The 22543-nt window shown below is 52.0% G+C and overlaps 1 protein-coding gene across 1 annotated transcript; it reads right to left on the bottom strand.

The window, feature by feature from the left end:
• Window positions 1-19289: 19289 nt before the first annotated feature.
• On the bottom strand, window positions 19290-22240 carry LOC103654432 (Pyridoxal phosphate (PLP)-dependent transferase superfamily protein). The gene has a single exon (XM_008681262.4). The coding sequence runs from the start codon at window positions 21815-21817 to the stop codon at window positions 19766-19768; it is 2052 nt and encodes a 683-aa protein (XP_008679484.1). The 5' UTR covers window positions 21818-22240; the 3' UTR covers window positions 19290-19765.
• Between the last annotated feature and the right edge of the window lie 303 nt (window positions 22241-22543).

Here is a 22543-nt window from a genome sequence, read left to right on the forward strand (position 1 = left end):
TATTCTGAAATTTGTTTTCTCTTTTCCTTTTTATTTTCTCTATTTGATTCAAATCCAAATAAGCCACAAATTCAAATTAGACTTTCCAAGAATTATGCACCAAGCAAAAGTGAAATCTAGGGTTCAACATGATGAAACAATTCATACTCCCTTAGGGTTTAACCTATTAAACTATAATTACAAATAAAATAAGCACTTTTCTCCTATAGAAATGAGAAAGAAAAGAATGAGGAAGGATGAGAAAAGGGAAGTAACACTTGAATTTGTGAATATGAGCAAAGAAATTTTATACCCCCAATTCAGGGTGTTACAAACCTATCCCCCTTAAAAGAATCTCGCCCCGAGATTCAAGGTTGGTCAGCAAAGAGTTCAGGGTATTTGGCCTTCAGATCATCTTCTCGTTCCCAGGTTGCTTCTTCCTCTGAGTGGTGACCCCATCTGACTTTGCACATTCTGATGGTGTTCCTCCGGGTGACTCTGTCTGCAAACTCCAGAATCTGCGTTGGCTTCTCTATGTATGTCAGATCCTCCTGGACTTCCAAACCCTCCACTGGCAACTGTTCTTCTGGTACTCGCAGACACTTCTTCAATTGCGACACGTGGAACACGTTGTGCACAGCTGACAAGCTCTCTGGTAGGTTGAGCTGGTAGGCCACTTCTCCACGCTTTGCTTGAATCTGATATGGTCCAACGTACCGAGGTGCTAACTTGCCTTTAACTCCGAACCTTCTGACTCCCCTGATAGGTGACACCTTCAGATAGACGTAATCTCCCACTTCGAAACTCAGTTCTCTTCTCCTTCGGTCCGCATAGCTTCGCTATCTTGATTGTGCTATCTTCAGGTTCTCCCGAACCATTTTGATATTCTCTTCGGCTTCAAGTAAGATGTCGGGGCCAAACACCTGTCTCTCTCCAGGCTGGTCCCAATGCAGCGGAGTCCTACAACTCCGTCCATAGAGTGCCTGAAACGGCGACATCTTCAAGCTGGCCTGGTAACTATTGTTGTAGGAAAACTCTGCATAAGGTAACCTTTTGTCCCATCCTGACTTGTCTTGCAACGCACAGGCTCTCAACATATCTTCTAGGATCTGGTTAGTTCTTTCAGTCTGACCGTCTGTCTGCGGGTGATAAGCTGAGCTGAAGTTCAAATGGGTGCCCAAAGCTTCTTGTAGCTGCTGCCAAAAATGAGAGGTGAACTGCGTTCCTCGATCTGACACTATCTTCTTCGGCACACCATGAAGGCAGACTATCCGTGACATGTATAACTCAGCTAACGTTGCTCCGGTGTATGTCGTCTTCACAGGTATGAAATGGGCCACCTTTGTTAAGCGGTCCACAACCACCCAGATGGAATCATAGCCGGCCCGGGTACGAGGTAGGCCAACTATGAAATCCATCCCGATCTCATCCCACTTCCACTGAGGAATCCGCAATGGCTGCAACAATCCGGCAGGCCTCTGATGCTCTGCTTTGGTTCTTTGACAGCTATCACAGATGGCGACATATTCTGCGATCTCTCTTTTCATTCCATACCACCAAAACCTTCTTTTTAAGTCCTAGTACATCTTCTCACTCCCAGGGTGTATGGAGTAGGCTGTCTCATGAGCTTCCTTGAGGATCAGTTCCCGAATAGGTTTGAGGTCGGGGACACACAATCGGTCCTTGAACCATATTACTCCCTCTTTATCCTCTCGAAAGTCTTTGCCTCTTCCTTCCAAGATCAGCTGCCGGATCTTGTTGATGTTTTCATCATCCTTCTGCCCTTCTTTGATTTCCCGCTCTAGGGTGGGCTCTAATTCCACTGTTACTCCTTGCGTACTGTTCAGGAAACCGAGGCTCAGTCTGTCGAACTCTTTGGCTAACTCATACGGCATCGGGTACGAGGCCAACATATTGACTTGACTCTTCCTGCTCAGAGCATCTGCAACAACATTGGCTTTGCCTGGATGGTAATGTATCTCCAACTCATAGTCTTTGATCAATTCCAACCATCTTCGCTGCCTCATGTTTAACTCTGACTGGGTGAATATGTACTTTAGACTTTTATGATCTGTGTAGATGTCGCACTTCTGCCCATACAGGTAATGTCTCCAGGTCTTTAAAGCATGAACCACTGCTGCCAACTCCAGGTCATGTGTGGGGTAATTTTTCTCATGGATCTTCAGCTGTCGATATGAGTATGCTACCACTCTTCCTTCTTGCATTAGCACACATCCCAATCCGGTGTACGAAGCGTCGCAATACACTGAGAATGACTTGTGAACATCAGGCAGGACTAACACAGGAGCTGTAGTCAATCTATTCTTCAGTTCTTCAAATGCTTCCTGACACTTTTGGGTCCACTTAAACTCAACTTTCTTCGCTAGTAACGCTGTCATTGGTCTAGCAATCTTTGAGAAGCCTTCAATGAAACGCCTATAATATCCAGCCATTCCAATGAAGCTCTTGATCCCACGAACATCCTTCGGTGCTTTCCAGTTCAGGATATCTGCTACTTTCTTTGGATCCACTGCTAACCCATCTTGGTTTATGATGTGACCCAGGAACAGGACTTCATGAATCCAGAACTCGCATTTGCCCAGCTTGGCATACAACTGATGCTCTCGAAGTCTTTGCAATACCAACTTCAAATGCTCTACATGATCTTCCTCACTTTGAGAGTATATGAGGATATCATCGATGAACACTACCACAAACTTGTCTAGATAGTCCATGAACACACTGTTCATCAGGTACATAAAGAAGGCTGGCGCATTTGTCAAACCAAAGGACATAACTGTGAACTCATATAATCCATACTTGGTGATGAATGCTGTCTTCGGTATGTCCGAGGGTCGGATTCTGAGTTGATGGTAACCTGATCTCAGATCTATCTTCGAGAATACGCTGGCACCTCTGAGCTGGTCGAACAAATCTTCTATCCTTGGCAGGGGGTACTTGTTCTTGACAGTGACTTCATTCAAGGCTCTGTAGTCTATGCACATCCTTTTGGTACCATCTTTCTTCTCTACAAACAACACTGGAGCGGCCCAAGGCGAGGTGCTTGGCCTGATGTAACCCTTCTCTAACATCTCATCTATCTGCTTCTTGAGTTCCACCAATTCTGGTCCAGACACTCGATAGGCTCTTTTGGAAATGGGGGCGGTACCAGGGATAAGCTCTATGGCAAATTCGACTTTTCTCTCGGGTGGCATGCCCGTTAGCTCCTCGGGAAACACATCCAGAAAGTCCGACACAACCTTGATAGCCTCGAGCGAGTTAGGCTCCTTACTATCAACTGAAATCTGGTGACAGACTCCCTCCGCTGATTTAGGCATCCATAGCTCGGCCACTACCTCTTCTCCTGACGGGGACTTCAATGTTACGGTCCTCTTGTCACAACTAACATTTGCTTCATACTTCATTAACCAATTCATCCCTAGAATAACATCTATCCCAGGGGTGTCTATTACTATTAAGCCACTGGGGAATCCTATCCCCCTTATTTCCACCATTATATTTGAGCATATTTTATCTGTTTGCACCTTGCCACCAACCGAATTAATCCTCATGGGCGGCATCATTGCCTCTACTGAGATGTTATGCAATTCTACCCATGTTGCAGTGACAAATGAATGAGTTGCACCAATATCAAATAGCACTTTTGCGGGATGAGATTCGACTGAGAACATACCTACTGCCACATCTGGTGCATCCTGGATTGCTTCGGCCTCCAAGTGGTTCACCTTTCCACGGTTGTACGCTTGGTTACGATTGCCTGCTGCCGGCTGCAGTACACCTTGCCTTGTTGGAGCATTGGGGTTGGTCTGCTGCTGAGCCATCTTCTTTGGGCACTGCATCGCCCAGTGGCCCTGATCTCCACAGTGGAAACATCCTCTGCCTCCTCCTTGTGCTGGGGCTGCTTGGTTGCTCTGATTTGCTGCTGGGGCAGGAAGGCGAGGTGCCTGGTTGTTCTGCTTCTGATACTGATTACCTCCCTGCTGGCTGTGCTGACGATACTGCTGCTGCTGCTGTGGGTACTGCCTCTGAAACTGCTGCTGATGCAGACGCTGATTCTGATTCTGGTATCCCTGTGGGTGACCAGGCCTGCCTTGCTGAGATGAACTGCCTGAGAAACGTGGATGGCTGATGCCTCCGGACTGGGGTCCACTCATCTTGCGCTTCCGATCTTCCATATCCTTACGCTTCTTCTCAGTCATAACTGCCCTATCGATCAGGTGCTGGAAGGTGGGGAAGGTGTGATTCATCAGTTGGTAATGCAGGGGATCCACCAAACCCCTCATGAACCTGTACTGCCTTTTAGCATCAGTGTTGACATCCTCGGGTGCATAACGAGACAGCTGCAGAAACTTGTCTCTGTACTCACTAACAGACAGGGGTCCCTGCTTCAGCGCCAGAAACTCCTCCTTCTTCACGATCATCAGTCCCTCTGGCACATGGTACCTGCGGAAACTCTCGCTGAATTCTTCCCAGGTGATGGCTTCGGGGTCAGCATGTGTGGCGAGGTAGGACTCCCACCAGGACTGGGCTGCTCCCCTCAGCTGACGGGGACCATACATAACCTTCTCCCTGTCGTCACATTGGGCGGTGCGCAGTTCCCTTTCCACTGCGCACAACCAGTCTTCTGCATCCATGGGGTCAGCAGAATGGGTGAAGGTAGGAGGGTGCCCTCTCATGAACTCACCACGCTTATCTCGTGGCATCTGGGGCATCTGCACTTGCAATTGGGGTTGGGGTTGCTGTTGAGCCTGCTGCATGGCTGCCAGAGTCTGCCCAATGGCATGCACTGCTTGAGTCTGCATCAAGAACATCTGCTCCACTGACATTGGGGGTGGTGGGGGAGGCTGCCTCTGATGTTCCTCCAGCTGGTCGTGCTGCTCCTGCTGAGCACGCCTGTTGCATCGGCGCCTGTTGTCAGACATCTGTGGAAGACATTCATACATCAGCATTGATCTTACAACCCTTCAGCATAAGAAAAGAGAATACAGAATTCTTCATGACACTGAGTGAATAAAGAGCTTCACTGGTCCTCATTATGATTCAACACAGCTTCTCAGATAGAAAGGAAAGTAGAAGTAAATGGTTTCCCAACTAAATAAATGACTTCATTATCATTACTAGCTAAGCCAAACTGCAGGGGAAACCCACATGTTGGCTACAGTCATTACAAAGATTCAAATCCAACACAAGTTCATCATAACAAGCATGAAAGCAACTGACAAGCAAACCAAACTAAACGGAAGCAACTGATAAGCAAACTAAACTGACTACCTAGGACTGAGACGTCTGACTTAAGAATTATTACAAACTCCGACGCTAACGATCTAAGGATCCAGATCTATCCTGGTCTTACAGGAAGGGGAACCATAAGTGTGGTGACCACGTGGCGGCGAGCGGTATGGGTGCTGAGTCCCAACAGGAGCGGGGGAACCACCCTCCTGGTGATGGCGCTCTGCCAGCTCAGCACGCAACTCCGCAATCTCCGTTCGAGCCCTGCTTAGCTCGTCCAGAGAGTGGTCCAGCTCAGTGTTAAGCACTGCGACTAGGTTGACTGTGCTACTCAACCTAGGGTTAGCCTCACCAACAGGTGAGACAACCACACTCTCGGTGCTCCCAGTAGGGCGGCGGGGGTAGTACCGAAGGTTAAGTCCGTCGGCCACCCCACCGAACAAAGAACAGTACTGGGAGAGTGCACGCTGTGCTGCATCCTGCATAGCCGCCTCTGCAGTGTCCCTCTCGGAGATGGAATAGTGCTCCGAAACGGCCTCTGCACCCCGGAGGTCATCCTCCGGACGGCGAACTAGGCAGGTAGCCTCCCAGCGGTCCGGGTACCTCCCGCGACTGTGCTGGTAGACTACACAACGATACTCGATCGACCAGGTGTGTCGGTCGAAAGCCTGGCGCAGCAAGGTATCAAGTGCGTCGTGGAAGTGACAACCGCGAGCGGCATCACGGGTGATGGGTCGGGCGACCCATCCTTCCGCCTCCAGCGGCTCAGAGGACTCCGTGCTGTGGTCTGAGTCGTCGTCGTCGGGGTCTCCTCCAGGACCTCCTCCAGTAGCTCCTCCAACAGCCGGAACGTCCCGCGGCGGTGCAGGGGGCGCCTCCAGCTGGGCAACAGAGGAACGGGGCCTCACGGACTCCACCTCTTGCTGGGGTGGGGAGGAAGAGTCCTGCTGCTCTCCGTGCTGGCGCCGGCATTCCTGCTCCTCACGCAGGCGGTGGTGCAGTCTCTCCAGGTGACTCGACTGACCGGACACGGTGCGGTGCAGAGGACGCTCCGCAAGTCGAGACGGCAGGAAAGGAATCACCGACTTACGTGCAGTGTGTCTAAGACGAGCCATCTACAAAAGACACCGTAAGCATAAGAGTAAGAGCAGAACTAATATGACAAGTGAATAAACCATAGACAGAATAAGATAAAAAAAATTTTACAAGGTATAATATAGTATATATATGTAGTAAAACATAGGGTTGGTCGAGGTGACCGACTTTTGAAGTAACAACAGAGGTCAAGGTGAGAGGGAAGGTCAATAGTCCTTAATACGACCAGTGCTACTCTAGGTCAGCAGTCCTACAGTCAGCACGGCTTTGATACCACTTATGTCACACCCGGTTTTGGAAGGCAAACCGAATGCGAACTATGTACGTGCCAGGATCAGAACTCACGTACACAGCGATTACATAAATGAACATCATCGCACAATGCTCGAATAATAACATAAAAGAGTATTAACTTATTACATCACAGAGTCATAGACATCCACATAGTCATCGTCTTAACAGATAGATCAAAGTGCTAGCGAAACGCAGTAAAGATAAGGCCTTCACAGGCAGCTGACTGGGGGTTGCCGCCAACCCACACCTAGAATTCGTCGTAGTCTTGGAACTCCTGGAAGTCTCCTTCCACGGCTTCACCTTCTCCTGAGCAGTGATTACAATGCGGACAACCTGGTGTTTTGTGGTAAAGCAAGGATGAGTACACATCAACGTACTCAGCAAATGTCCCATTTGGATGAAGTGGACTAGCTTTATGTGGGGTTAGGCTCCAGCAGTTGCTTTTAGTTGGTCAAGTATTTATCATTAGTAGAAGCCAGATTTTAGCATTTAACAACCCGTAAACCATTTCCTCATCGAGGAACAACATCATCATAGTCGAACCAAAACCATAACATAATCCTTGTATCTCGAACCATCTGTATCTCTAATCAAAGAGGATCCCAAGGCTGCTCTTAACCGTGAGCACGGCTGATATATCAGTTTCACTACCCTCTGCAGAGGTCGCACACTTTACCCATGAGCCGTGATTCCCTTTCTACCCGGGGAGAGCTAATCCCCATTGACCACTACCTAGGTGGTCCGGCAGGGCATCACTACGTAGCTTTTACAAAGATTCCCTAGAGATCATAGCTGCCCGTTAGCTTTCTCCAGTTTGATAAACACAGTACCCCTCCCCGCAGGAGAGTGACTAACAAAGAGCAAAACGAAAGAACCTCGGCACTCAGCCTCGGCAGAGCAAGCACTGTGCCTGGACCCCATTGACGGCACGACGGCTAAGCAACTACACCTCTAGTTCATCCAATTAATCAGCTAAGGGCATCCCATTTCACCCTCATGGTTGCACTGTTATCTCGGGTGGTCTCTCAACGAACAAGTCCTTACGGAGAGGTACTCAGGAAACAGCCTGAGCCCCCTAGAGTATCACAAGATCATCAACATCATCGGGATAACAGTATCATAAATAGTCACATCATGTTCATTGATTAAGTTAAGGCAATAGCAGAGTGCTAACCATAACACCCCATAAGGTCATCAAGGATAAAGTAAAGTGTAAAGCTAGTCAATCCTTAGGTTTCAAGTAAGTAATGCGGGGTAGTAAGTTATAAATGTATAGGACATAATGGGACAGAGGACACTTGCCTTCACCAAACTGTTGATCAGGGACTTCCTCTGCAACTTCCTCGGGAAACACAGACTGCTCGTTGTCTACGTAAAGTAATCATTCACACTATGCACTTGGGAAGATAACAAACAAAAGCAACATACCAAACATATGCAGCAAAGAGATCACAAGTTCATAGTAGAAAAGGGATAGGCACTCTGGTGTTCCCTAGGTCTGGGGTAGAGGACTATACAAAGTGATTCATTATCCACTAATCAGGTTTAAGTCAGTGGTGGGATTAAATCACTACATGGTTTTAAGTTCCTAAACTTAGGTGTTTAAGTCCATAAACTTAAGTGCTCCCACTTTTATTAAAGTCTACCAACTTCTAATTATCTCAAATAGGGTTCCAATAACCTTAATCCTATCCTAATGATTAATTATTAATTGGTACATGGAAACAGCAGGGAAACATTGTTTAAATAGATAGACAAAAACATCATGAGCATTTTGCAATTTGAAGCACCTAATTTGGAGTTCATATGACAAAGTTATGAATTTTACAAGTTTAGGGGTTAAAAATATACCCTAAATACCTATTTTGAATTAAATAAAAGTCCTGAGGACCTAACTGAGAGAAACCAGGGACGGCGGGTTTAAATTCCAGAAAACCGGGGGTCTCTTTAATAAAACGCGCGGGGCGAAGGGGTATCGGGCTCCTACGGCCGTTGGATCTCAGGCGGACGGTCAGGATTAGATCCTGCGGTCGGGCGCACGAGCGCGCGGCGGCCTGGGTGGCTGACAGGCGGGGCCGGGCGGGCAGCGCGGGCGCGGGCAGGCTGACAGGCGGGGCCAGCGGGCAGCGCGGGGCGCGGGCAGGCTGACAGGCGGGGCCCAAACGGCAGAGAGGCGGGGTGTGGGGGAAGCGGTCCTGGGCCGCTGGATCTCCGGCGGACGGCCAGGATTGGGCTCGGCCTAATTAAAACGGGGCCGCCCGATCTGGGACGGACGGCGGGGATCGGGTGGGCGGCCTTGGCTTCTCCTACGGCTAGCTGGGGCGGCGGCGCTCGTCCCCGCGGTGGAGGACTCGCCGGAGACGAGGGGCGCGGGCGCTCGGCGGGTCTCTGGGGCGACCTGAGCGGCCGGGAAGGTTGGGGAGGGCACGGGGAATCGTCCGGTGGGGGCTGGGTCGGGGCAGGGACACCGGAGGGGGGCGGTCTACGGCAAAGCGGCTCGGCGGCGGCATTAATCTACTCCGGCGAGGAATTAAACGTGGCAGAAGGCAATACACGGGTTTGGAGGGGGCGGGAGAGGTTCTTTACCTCAAGGCGGGCTCCGGGGACTCCTCGGCGGCGGCAATGGCGCGACGGTGGCCCGGGGCGACGGTGGCGGACCTCCGCGGCTGCACGGAGGACGGCGGGTGAGCGCGGGCAGAGAGAAATAGGGAGGGGGAGGTGGAATTGGGGCGCGTCCCGGGTTGCAAACGTCGGGGCGGAGCTCACCGGGGCAAAGGGCACGGCGGAGCTCCAACGGCGACGGGGAAACGAGCTCGGGACGGCGGGGGTTTGTGGCGGCGGCGCTCTGGCGTGCGCGCAGCGAGGGGGAGGTGGAAGAGGGGTCTGCTGGAGCGCAAATGAGGGAGGGGGAGAGGGCGAGTGGGGCTCTAGGCTCAAGTGGCCAGGGGCGGGGCGGTTGCGAGCTCCACGCGCGACGTGGGCGCGGAGAAGGCGGCCGCGCGCAGCTCGGGCGGCGGTTACGCGAGGACGACGGGGCTGACAGGCCAGGCCCGCGAGCAGAGAGAGAGGGGAAAGCGGGGGCGGGCGCGCGGAAGGCGGCCGCGCTGACGGGCGGGCCCGCTAGGGCAGAGAGAGCGGGGGGGAGAGCGCGCGCGGGATGGGCCTAGCTGGGCCGAAAGGCTGAGGGGGCGGCGGGGTTGGGCTTCTTTCCTTTTCTTTTTATTCTGAAATTTGTTTTCTCTTTTCCTTTTTATTTTCTCTATTTGATTCAAATCCAAATAAGCCACAAATTCAAATTAGACTTTCCAAGAATTATGCACCAAGCAAAAGTGAAATCTAGGGTTCAACATGATGAAACAATTCATACTCCCTTAGGGTTTAACCTATTAAACTATAATTACAAATAAAACTTTTCTCCTATAGAAATGAGAAAGAAAAGAATGAGGAAGGATGAGAAAAGGGAAGTAACACCTGAATTTGTGAATATGAGCAAAGAAATTTTATACCCCCAATTCAGGGTGTTACACGCAGCCTGCGCATCAGCAATGGCCTTGTTCACCTCCCTCCTCTCCTCCGCCAGCTGGTGCCGGAGATCCGCCTTCTCGGCCTCCATGGCGGCCACCTTCTCTGACAGTATGCGGCTTTTGCTTTCCGCAGCTGACTTCTCCTGCACAGCATCCGCATGCTGCGCCCGGAGACTCTCAACCTCGGCAGCAAAGTCCGCAGTCAAGGCACCCGATGCGACGTGGTCAACGAAGTCGGCCGCCTGATACATAAACCCATGATACCTGCACCCTCATAAAAACAACAACCATCGAAGTACAACACAACTTACCTGCTTCAGCTGCTGCGACAGCTGCTGCGACGCTTGCCTCAGTTGCTGGGACATGGAGCCCACCACGTCCCTAGTGGCAGCGGCCGACAGAATCTCGCCCCTCGCGCAGAAGGTGGCCCACGAGTCCCGCGTGGCACCCTTCGCCCCAACCACCGCCGTTGGCGAAGTGGCCGCCACCGGAGGCGGGACAACAGCCAGCTGCCCCCCATTCAACCCTGCACCATGATACTAGTTAAAGACCTAGTCTTAAAAAACTTACCAAGAAAATAATCCCCGACACAAATGTCCGTGTCGAAGTCGGCAACACGCGTTGTTTCCCTGTCTGTTCGCGCCGGCGAAGGCAGCCTTCGTCCCTTCGCGAGCCCGCCTGAGGGTGGATTGCCCGCGCCAGAAGCAGCAGCCTTTGCACCAGTCGATGCCTTGCTGGGCCCGGGGGCGGCCGGCTTCGCAGCCAGCAATGGCTTACTACTGCCCGAGGCGGCAGACTTCGCGGCTGCCCGCGCCTTCTTTGCCTCGCGGAAAGGATCCCTGATCCTGACGATCGCCTGGCGCTTCTGGGCAGCGTCTTGACGATCCTTCTCCAACACTGCCGATACAACAACAGCAATATTCCGCCCGTAAGGAAAAATCTTCAAGTCGCGAGCCATACGAGACGTAAAAAAGTCTTCGCCAGCCGCGTGGGGGATCGGAACATTCTTTGGCCATCGACCCCTGGTAACCTTCAGCATCCGCGCCGAAGACTCCCGGAGCTCGGGCGAAGACATCCCTCCCCGGAGGGCTGCGCACGTCCCCATCAACTCCACAGCAAAACTTTCAGAGACCCCAGTCCCCCCACTGCAGTACCTATTTTTCTCTTCTTAGCGGCTGAGGCAGCCTCCTACGAAGGGCCTTCCTCAGTCACGGCCACCGGTCTCTTCCCGCGGTGGTCAACGGTCGTGGCGGCGTCATCCCCGGGATAGCCGTCGTATGGCAGGCGATTCAGCTTGAAGACCCTATTCAGGCGAACGTTGGATCCACGGATATCCCAACTCCACAGGGCCTCCGTCCTCGGCACATAACGCCCCACAATCCGCACAGCCCCGTCCTCCGCTTCACGCACGACTGCGGCGGGATCCCGGCCACGCAGATCCAACGCGAAGGTAGGACTTCGCACTAGCTGCTCGCCCAAGGAGGGCATCTGGCGAGGGCATACTTCGTCCAACGCCCAACCATGCGCCAAGGGCCACACTCCGTAGCCGATAAATTCCTCAACTAAATCACGCCCGCTACTCATGCGGGCAGCGCAACGAAGGGCCCCTTCGTCACTATCATCCTCCGCCATGTCAAACGGCGGGAACGCCACATAGCAGTGCGAGCACATCACGACCGCCGGGAGTCCCGGGAGGTCTTCGACCTCGTCTCCCGCCACATAAAACCAATAATCATACCAATTGCCCCACTTGTTGCGGGCACAAGGAACCAGCTCCACAACCTCCGTCGAAGACTTGCCAGTCCTCGGCGTGAAGGTGCATGACCCAAACTGTGCAATCTTGTTTCCAACTTTCCTCTTCTACCAGTGCAAACAATAATTTTTGGCGAAGACCTCTACGGAGGGCTGACCGCCATACGAATTCACTGCCCAGACATACTTCGCCAGGGCTACCATGGCATTAGGTGTCAATTGATGAATCTGCACCTCAAACCTCTGCAACACCTCCGCCACAAAACGATGTGCGGGTAACCGAAGGCCCGCAGTAAAAAATGCCTCGAACACAACAATCTCACCCTCCGACTCCGGAATCTCCTCCGCCCCCGGAACTCGTCCAACTCTGTTCCCAAAATACCCTAGCTGTTGCATGTCCTGCACGCGAACCGAGGAGATCCACGAAACGCCGAACTCCACCATGTGGCCCGGGTCCAGCTCTGCCGCCAAATCGCTCATGGTTTCCTCAGACGACGATTTGCCCGGTGGCGTATTCGCAGCGGATGAAGAAGAAGACGGCATGGCTACGTACCGTCGGCGGCGGCACGCGGTCTGCTTGACGCAGGCCAGATCTCCGATGAACAAGAGCAAGGAGGGCAGGCGAGCGAGCGAACGGCTTCAAAATGCTAGGGTTTCACGATGCGAAGAAAGGTAAGAAAGTCCGAGCCGCACCGCCTCCCCCTTTTTATACACAGGACGCGACGCTTTGAGAAGCCCGCAGTCCAACAGTACACGTCCGTCAACGGTCACATCAAAAACCCCCGCGGAACCACTTCGAGCGAGGGCAGCGTCTCCACCATCTAGCGACGTCTTCGGCACCAGATGACGCAGTCGAGCTGGTCCCTCGGAGGGCAAATGTTGGGGCGAAGGCGAAGACGCTACCCTTCGCTCCAGGCCTTCGTCACCTCGCCGCACCAATGGAAGCATGATGACGGCGTGGCCCACCCTCCGTCCTCCTCACCGCAAGGCAGAGGCTTACGACGAAGGCCTACGACGAAGTCTTCCCACCCCACGTCCTCACCAGATCTGGAGGCCCACGTGGGATTCGGCCCATCGTAACAGGCCCCGCATTGAGAAGCATGTTACGGACCCAATTTGTAATAACTTTTCTGTAATGACAGTCTGTAACCTTCCCTTATGGGAATATTCTGAGGATAATCTAGGTGCCTGAGGGCGCAAGCGTCCTTACATGGAGTCGTTGGGCACTCGGGCACCTATAAATACCCCCGTACAGTGCCCTTGAGAGGCTGGATTAATAGAGCTATTGCCATCTCGAATTAAACCTTGTTTGCATTCCTTCCACTCCCCCGTTGGATCAACTTGCCCAAGAGAGCAAGTTCCAACAATAGTACACCAAACATATGCAACAAAGTAAACACATGTTTAATGGAAAAGTACAAACACACAAGTGAACTCTAGGTTCTAGGGTAGATCACTATGTTTAAAGGTCTACTGTTCTCCAACTACTACCTATCTCAGTAGATTAACTACCTAACTATGTCTATCTTAGTGAATTACTTATTAAGATAAAGTTATTCTAGGGATGTGATTACATTAAATGAGGTTCGGATCTACAAATTTAGGCACATGAATATTCACTAGGGTCCTACCTTTTATTTTAACTTTCATAAATATTCTATCATTTTAAATTAACCTAGAGACTAGCCACAAAATTGATACATGAAAACAGTGAATGAATATAATTTAAACAGATAGAGAATAACATTATGAACATTTTGCAATTTGAACCACCCAATTTAGAGTTCATATGCAAAAGATATGAAATTTACAAGTTTTAGAATTCAAAACACTAAATTAAACATATTTTTGTGATTAAAATAAAGTTGAGGGGGCTCTCTACAAGAAACCAGGGGCCTGGGCGCAAGAAAACAGGACGACGGGTTGATTCTCGGAAACCCGATGGGTTCTTTAACAAAATAACTGAGTGAAGGGGTACGGGGTGTTCCTAGCCATCCGATCACAGATCAACGGACGAGATCAGGTCCGAGGGCGAGCGCGCGCACGCGGGCGTGAGCGAGCGATGACAGATGGGCCAGAGTGGTCAGCGGCCTGGGGTGAGGGCAGGCTGATCGGTGGGACCCAGGGACAAGGGCGCGCGCTCAAACCGGTACCCGAGGATCCGGGCCGTTGGAGCAAGTGCGAACGGTTGGGATCAGGCACTAGGGGGTTAATGGTGGCAACCAGCGTTGCTTCGTCCGCGGCGGCGAAGTCGCCTAAGCCGAGGCAGGCATGGCCCTAGAGACTCTGAGGTCGCCGGAGTTGGCCAGGATCGGTGAGGGGGCCCGGTGAACACGATGGCGGGGTTCTGTCCTTGAGAACGGGACTATGGACGAGGGAATGGCGGGAGGGGCGCTCCAAGCGGGTTGGGACTACTCTGACGAGCAATCTCGGCAACAGGGAGGGGGAATCGGGTGCGCCGAGGCCAGTGCTAGCTCCGGTGAGGGAGGGGGGAACACCCAGAGCCAAAACGCGAGCACTGGGCGAGGCTGAATTGACCGGACGCCGTGAGGGTGCGGCAGACTGGTGAGGCAGAACTCCGGTGAGCACGGACTGACTACGGCAAGGCAAAATCTGGACAGCTAGAGCACGGGAAAAGGTTCCTCACATCAGGACGACGCTCGAGAAAGGATGTTGTGTCTGGAGCTCCGAGTGGCCAAAACGGTGGGCGCGCTTCTCCGGCGAGCTCTGATGGTGGTGGCTGAGCGCGAGAGAGACCGAGATTGGGCAAAATGAGGCAGGGGAGGGAGAGCGGGTGCGGGCAGGGCTCAAAAGGGAGCTACGGGATGTGGGCAGGCGACGCGTCTAACTATCTCGGAGTGCGTGCGCGGGCGGGTCAGTGGCGGTTGCGGGGAGGACAGAGCTGACAAGCAGGGCCCACGGCGTAGAGGAACGGGCGCCTGCGGGGGGAAACAGTTCAGCGCTGACGAGCCAGGCCCACTGTGCAAACAGATAGCGAAGCACGCGCGCGAGAGCAAGCGGCGCCGACAGGTTGGGCCCGCCTGGCAAAGGGAGAGAGAGGGCGGGGTGCGCGGGGGCGCGAGCTGGGCCGAATGGCCGAGGGGGAGGGTTGGCTGGGCTGCTTTAGTTTTTCGTTTTTCTTTTAAACTTATAATCCTTTTTCTTTTTGTTTTCTCTTTGAATTCAAATCCAACCAAACCACACATTCAAATTTAAATATTTCAAACATGTGCATCAACCAAAAACAAAGTTTAAGCTCAGCATGATGCAACAATTCATGTCTCCCCTAGGTTTTAATATACTAAATAAATAATACATCTCTCAAATAAATAAACAAACTCTATTAAAAGGAAGAGAAAGGAAAAGAGTTAACACCTGAATTTGGTATATATTAGAGAAGAAATTTTATACCCCCAAATTCAGGGTGTTACAAACCTATCCTCCTTAAAAAGAATCACTCCCTCGAGATTCAAGGTTGGTTAGCAAAGAACTCAGGATATTTTGCTTTCAGATCATCGTCTCTTTTCCATGTTGCTTCTTCCTCTGAATGGTGGCTCCATTTGACTTTGCACATCCTGATGGTGCTTCTTCGAGTGACTCCGTCTGCTATCTCCAGAATCTGATTTGGCTTCTCGATATATGTTAGGTCTTCTTGAACTTCGATATCCTCGGTTGGTAATTGCTTTTCTAGCACTCGCAAACACTTCTTCAGTTGAGACACATGGAACACATCATGCACTGCTGACAGACTTTCTGGTAAGCTGAGTTGGTATGCCACTTCTCCACGTCTTGCCTAAATCTGGTATGGTCCGATGTATCGAGGTGCTAGCTTGACCTTGACTCCGAACCTTCTGACCCCTCTGATCGATGACACCTTCAGATAAACATAATCTCCCACTTCGAAGCTCAGCTCTCTTCTTCTAGTGTTAGCATAACTTTGTTGTCTGGACTGCGCTGTCTTCAGATTCTCACGAACCATTCTGATATTCTCTTCGACTTCAAGCAAAATATTTGGACCGAATATCTGCCTTTCGTCTAGTTGGTCCTAGTGCAATGGAGTTCGACAATTCCTTCCGTAGAGTGCTTGGAACGGTGACATCTTATCCCAACCTGACTTGTCTTGCAAAGCATAAGCTCTCAACATATCTTCAAGGATTTGGTTGGTTCTTTTAGTCTGACCATCTGTCTGCGGGTGATAAGCTGAACTAAAATTTAGATGCGTGCCCAAGGCTTCATGCAACTGCTGCCAAAAGTGAGAAGTGAACTAGGTTCCCTGGTCGGACACTATCTTCTTTGGAACAGCACGCAAGCATACAATCCGAGACATGTATAACTCTGCCAACACTACACTACTATAGCTGGTCTTGACTTCTATGAAATGAAATGCCTTGGTCAAGCGGTCCACGACTACCCAGATGGAGTCATAACCGGCTCGAGTGCGAGGCAAACCGACTATAAAGTCCATCCCAATCTCATCCCACTTCCATTGAGGGATCTGTAACGGTTGCAACAAACCTGCGGGCCTTTGATGCTCCGCTTTAATTCTCTAACAACTATCGCATATGGCAACATACTCCGTGATCTCCCTTTTCATACCGTACCACTAGAATCTTTTCTTCAGGTCTTGGTACATCTTCTCGCTGCCATGGTGTATGGAATAAGCTGTTTCATGGGCTTCCTTGAGAATCAGCTCCCGAATCAACTTGATGTTGGGAACACACAACCTATCTTTGAACCATACTACGCCTTCCGCGTCTTCCCGAAAGTCTTTGCCTTTTTTGTGCAGAATCAGCTGTCAAATCTCATTGATCTTCTCATCATTTTTCTGCCCATCCTTGATATCTCGTTCTAGAGTGGGTTCCAGCTCAACTGTCACTCCCTGGGTGTTGTTTAGAAATCCGAGACTCAGCCTTTCGAATTCCTGTGCTAGTTCATATGGCATCGGGCGAGCAGCCATCATGTTTACTTAGTTATTTCTGCTCAAAGCATCTGCAACCACATTAGCTTTGTCTAGGTGATACTGTATCTCCAGCTCGTAGTCTTTGATCAACTCCAGCCATCTTCGCTGCCTCATGTTTAGCTCTGATTGGGTGAATATATAATTAAGACTCTTGTGGTTCGTGTAAACATCACACTTCTGCCCATATAAATAGTGTCTCTAGGTCTTCAATGCATGAACCACTGCTGCTAATTCCAGGTCGTGTGTGGGGTAATTTCTCTCATGAATCTTCAGATGTCGGGACGAGTACACCACCACTCTCCCTTCTTGCATTAGCACACACCCCAGACCAGTGTACGAGGCATCACAATACACTGAGAATGGCTAGTGAACATCAGGTAGGATCAATACAGGTGTTGTAGTCAACCTCTTCTTCAATGCTTCAAAGGACTCTTGGCACTCTAGGGCCCACTTGAACTTAACTTTCTTTGCCAGTAGGGTTGTCATTGGTCTGGAAATCTTGGAGAAACCTTCAATGAAACGCTGATAGTATCCGGCCATTCCAATGAAACTCTTGATCCCACGAACATCTCTTGGTGCTTTCTAGTCCAGAATATCTGCCACCTTATTTGGATCCATAGCTAACCCGTCTCAATTTATGATATGACCCAAGAACAGGACTTCACTGATCCAAAATTCATATTTGCTCAGCTTGGCATACAACTGACAATCCCGTAACCGTTGCAACACCATCCTCAAATGATCTTCGTGCTCTTCCTCATTTTGAGAATACACAAGGATATCATTGATGAACACCACTACGAACTTGTCGAGATAGTCCATGGACACACTATTCATCAAGTACATGAAGAAAGCTAGTGTATTCGTCAAACCAAAAGACATAACTATATACTCATAAAGCCCGTGATGAATGTTGTCTTCGGTATGTTCGAAGGCCGGATCCTGAGCTGATGATAACCTGACCTCAGATCTATTTTCGAGAACACACTGGCTCCTCTCAGCTTGTCGAACAGATCTTCTATTCTGGACAGGGGGTACTTGTTCTTGATAGTGACTTCATTCAGAGCTCGGTAATCTATGCACATCCTCTTCGTACCATCTTTCTTCTCTACAAACAACACTGGGGTGGCCTAAGGTGAGGTGATGGGTCTGATGTAACCCTTCTCCAACAACTCGTTTATCTGCTTCTTGAGTTCCACCAATTCTGGTCCGGACACTCTGTAGGCTCTTCTAGAAATGGGGGCAATGCCCGGGATAAGCTCTATGGCAAATTCAACTTTTCTCTCAGGTGGCATGTCCGGTAACTCCTCAGGGAACACATCTCGAAATTCTGATACTACTTTGATGACTTTGAGCGGATTGACTGCCTCACTATGGGCAGCGATTTGGTGACAGTTTCCTTTCCTTGGTACAAACAAGACCAACTCCACCAACACTTTTTCTCCTGACAAGGACACCAACCTCATAGTACTCTTGTCACAGCTAAGGCCTGCTTGGTACTTGGTCAACCAATTCATCCCTAGGATGAAATCTATGTCTACATCCCGAATACCCATTACTATTAGATCAGCGGGAAACTCTATCCCCCTTATTTGAACTCTTGCACTTGGGCAAAATTTATCAATCGTAATCAAAATCAGAATCCAGTTGTTCTGTCAATTCAATGGACGCCAAGTAGCTTTCTTCTTTCTCGACACTCGTTTTCTTTTTAGAGGAACTTCTACATCATTTTGATCGCCTAGTAAGGATTCTTCCAACATTTTAGTTTGTACGCTAAACGTGCTCGTAAGTTCGACGTCTTGGAAAATCTCAACAACCCCCACCTCCTGCTCGATTCGACTTTCAACATAACCAGATTTGACTTTCAACATAACCAGCATCAACAGGAGCATATACCGCATGATTGGTAGCCGCCCTCTCGTGCACCCGCCTCACGCTGGCCAGGCTCACCAGCGACGGCCGCTCCGGGCTTCTCCACGCGTGCAGGCTCATAGTGGAAAAAAGGACATAAGTTGCATGCGTGTATGCATGCTAGCTTCCTTGGGTACAAGCAACCAATCACGATCTTACGCCTGGTCAATGCATATGGAGAGCCTGGCCACGATCAATCAAGCAACCAATCATGTAGATAGTCATTCAGGAGGATTAACTTTGTACACTACCCTCCAATCAACCAAACTCTTCTTCTGAGGTGGATATGTCATATAATGCACTTGCTCGTATTGGTGGGCATGGATTGTAGTGTCGTGGACTTGTAATCGATCATTGTGTTTGACTTCCACCATACTATATTGGTTTTCTCGCGTTGCACTATTGGGAGTAAACCAATCACAATCGAAAAACACCACTTTGAGTTATTTATCTTCGAAAAACTTATACTCGAGAAAGGGCGGGCGCGTGTGAAAAATGAAACGGCGCGATCAGGCGCCGTCAACTTAAAATTAATTATCTCTGATGGCCAGAAGACAAGCTTATCTGACAGCTTGTTGGAAATAAGTTATACATCTGTAGGCTGTTGGACGTCGTCGAATATAACCTTACGTCCAACGGTCGTCTAGAAAACCGTCGAATATTACGTGACCGTCGGAGATTTCTCAGTTTCTTGTAGTGCTAGGCAAACTAATGCATAAATTTGGCCCAACCAACCCTAACTGGTGTAGGACGAACAAACAGGACCAAATGATTTACACCTTACTCATGATTTCATATACCAAATGATGTCATTATTCCAGAAACAAAACCTACTCTTTGCACCTTGCAGTTTACACCCAAAGAATGGCTGAAAGGGATGGCCGAGCTGATCCCCAAAGAATGCTGCTTTACAGTGAACCGAACCGAACCGTACCAATATGCCAATAGCTGAAGCTACCGGCTGCAATCAGCATTGCTGTCCTCTCCTCTTCCTAGTTGTCTACACCTCGACCGTCTTCTGGTTCAGCGCGGTGTACCTCCACCTCTCCTTCTCCACAAAGTCGGCGTCCAGGAACTTGGCCACAAACGCCCACAGCCTGTAGGCGTCCTCGAAGTTGCTGAGGAAACCCAGTGACGCATTCACCACGAGAATCCCCACGTCGCCGCCGGCGTCCTTTCTCTTCTTCCCTCTGGCGCCCACAGAAACGGAATTGCCGGCGATCCTGTGCTCCAGGACGGTGCCTCTCTCGGCCTCGTACTTGTCTGAGAACCAGATGTTGCACAGGAAGCCGCAGGTGAGGGAGATGTTGTGACGGTCGGCGAGCTTCTGCACCAGCATTGGCGACACCCGCTCACCCTTCCAGTCGAACACGTTGAACGCCAGCGACGGGCCCCGGTCGAATTTGACGCGCGGGCCGTACAGCTTCACCAGTTGGTGCCCGTTGTCGGCGTGCGGGTGCCGCAGCTTCTGCAGGGCCACCAGCAGCCAGTTGGTGATGCACCGGAGCCGGTTGCCGATGGCGATGAGCCCCAGCGCGTCAGCGTGGTCCAGTCCCCGGCACTCCACCTCCATCACGCTCTCTCCCCCCTGCCTGTCTTCCTCCTCCTTGGCCAGCTGCTCTGTCTCGTGTCCGTTCTCTGCTCTGGGTTCCCCCGTGTAGAAGCCGTTCTCTGGCGTGATGTCGACCTCGCGGATCTCCGGGGCATCGGCGTCGCCGTTCTCCGCTGCGTCAGACTGCAGGGTCCTGCTGCGGGTGACGGCGGTGGAGCTGAGCGGGCCGGAGAAGGAGCTCGTGGTCTCGACGTCGCCGTCGTCCAGGGCTGGGTCGGCGAGCTTGGGGAAGCTCCGCGAGTGCTCCAGCTCGGTGGAGTAGCCGTCGTGCAGCGACCAGCGGCGGGCGGGCACGATGCTGACGATGCCGATGCTGCGCGCGATCACGGAGCGCTCGAGCGCGGCGAGGCTGGACTTCTTGATGAAGAGCCCCGCGAAGCCGGAAGGGTTCTCGCCGAACACCTTGAAGAAGTTGCAGACGATGAAGTCGGGGCGGATGAGGGAGAGTCCGAAGGTGTCGAGGTCCTTGGTGCCGAGCGCGCAGGCGTCCAGCGCGACGTGCCAGCCCTGCTCGTGCGCCGCGCTCATCCACAGGTACGGGTACCGGGCGCCCGTCATGCGGGAGGCGAGCGGGAAGACGAAGAGCCCGCGGCCCGCGCCACGGCGGCAGCCCCTGGCCAGCCTCTTGCGGAGGTCGGTTCCGTGGATCCTCATGCTCGGCCAGGCGAAGCTCGCGGACGTGACCTCGGCGCCCCGGCGGCGCGCGCTGTCGGCCATGGCGCCCACGGCCTCGCTCTCGTAGTCGTACACGGGGAGCAGCTGCTTGCCGGGCTGGAACGAGTAGGACTCCGCGAGGAGCCGAAACGCGGTGGTCCTGTTGGCGGTGCACACCATGGCGTACTCCTCCTCGGGGATCTTGAGCGACGCCATGATGCGCCTGGTGACGGCGGCGCCGATGCCGCCCGCCGCGGCGTCCCCGCATTGCACCTGCGTGCGCAGGCTCGTGGACTTGTACGCGATGTCGAAGAAGGGCGGCTGCCAGGCGGACGAGGGCGGCGGCGCGGAGGAGGTGGATGGCAGGGAGGAGTTCATCTGGGCGTGCGAGAAGAGGTTGATGCCGGTGTAGTCCAGGCACACGTGGCGGTCCAGGTGCTGGTACTCCTCGCCCCGGATGGCGTCGGCCCGCGCAAGCGCGCCATGGGCGTACTGCGGGAACGCCGCGACGAACTCGGCGTAGGCGTCCGGCAGCGGCGGCAGCGACTCGTGGTTGGTAAAGTGCGCCCCCGCGAGCAGGCCCGACGCCGCGGCCTTGACGAAGTTGTGCCGCGACGCCCTCGCTGTGGTGGTGACCGTGGCCGCCGCCGTGGAGGCGGCCCGCTTGGCGCGCACGGGCACGCAGCCAGGCAGGCACAGGTGGTCGCGGTCCGCCGGCGCCATCTCGTCCCCGCCTCCTGCCGGGCTGTTCCTGCTCCTGAAATATCTGTTGATGAGCACGAGCATGGTTGCCTCATGGATGGAACCTCTTGTGCCTGCGTTCGGCGAGTTGCTGATGTGGGTCGGACAGCGACGAGCGGGGTCCAGTTGGCCGAGCCGCCCGGCCGGCCGCGGCCTCTCCTGCCCCCTTGCCCGGTCGCTTTCCGCTTGTTGCTAGCTTGCTTGGGAACGGGCTAGGGGGCTGTGGCTGCTCCTGATCAACGGTGGTTCTCCTGCTGCCGTTGGTTCCTTCTTTCGGCTTTCAGCTAACAGTGCCTCGGGGCCTCAGTGACAACAACCTACCAAGAGGAGAAAACTTGAAGCATCCCCCATCTGCGCTGCGCTCTCGGTCTCACTGGAACAACGACATTGTGCTGACTGCTGACATGCATGTTTACTTACAGTACATTGCAACGACACACAAATTATTAAATAAAAATATTAGTACACAATATTGACCATATTGCTTAGGCAAAATTTTCATAAACAAATAAAAAAGAAAACATGTGTGTAGCAACAACACAATACCATGGAAAAAAATCCTACATTAATAACTCTTATTGTCGGTACCCTAAATCAGGGGTACCCTCTTCTATAGCATAAAGACGCCGCACCCGTGCAACGTCCCCAGGCCACGCGGAGGACGGCGCCAGACCCCACCGCATGAGCAGACCAAAGGGCGCACGTGGCAAGGAAAGACAACACATCCCAGTATGTATCGTGGGATCTGGACCTTCACAGAAGGACACCGGA

Source organism: Zea mays, chromosome 4 (assembly GCF_902167145.1).
Source record: "Zea mays cultivar B73 chromosome 4, Zm-B73-REFERENCE-NAM-5.0, whole genome shotgun sequence".
NCBI classification, from domain to species: Eukaryota; Viridiplantae; Streptophyta; class Magnoliopsida; order Poales; family Poaceae; genus Zea; species Zea mays.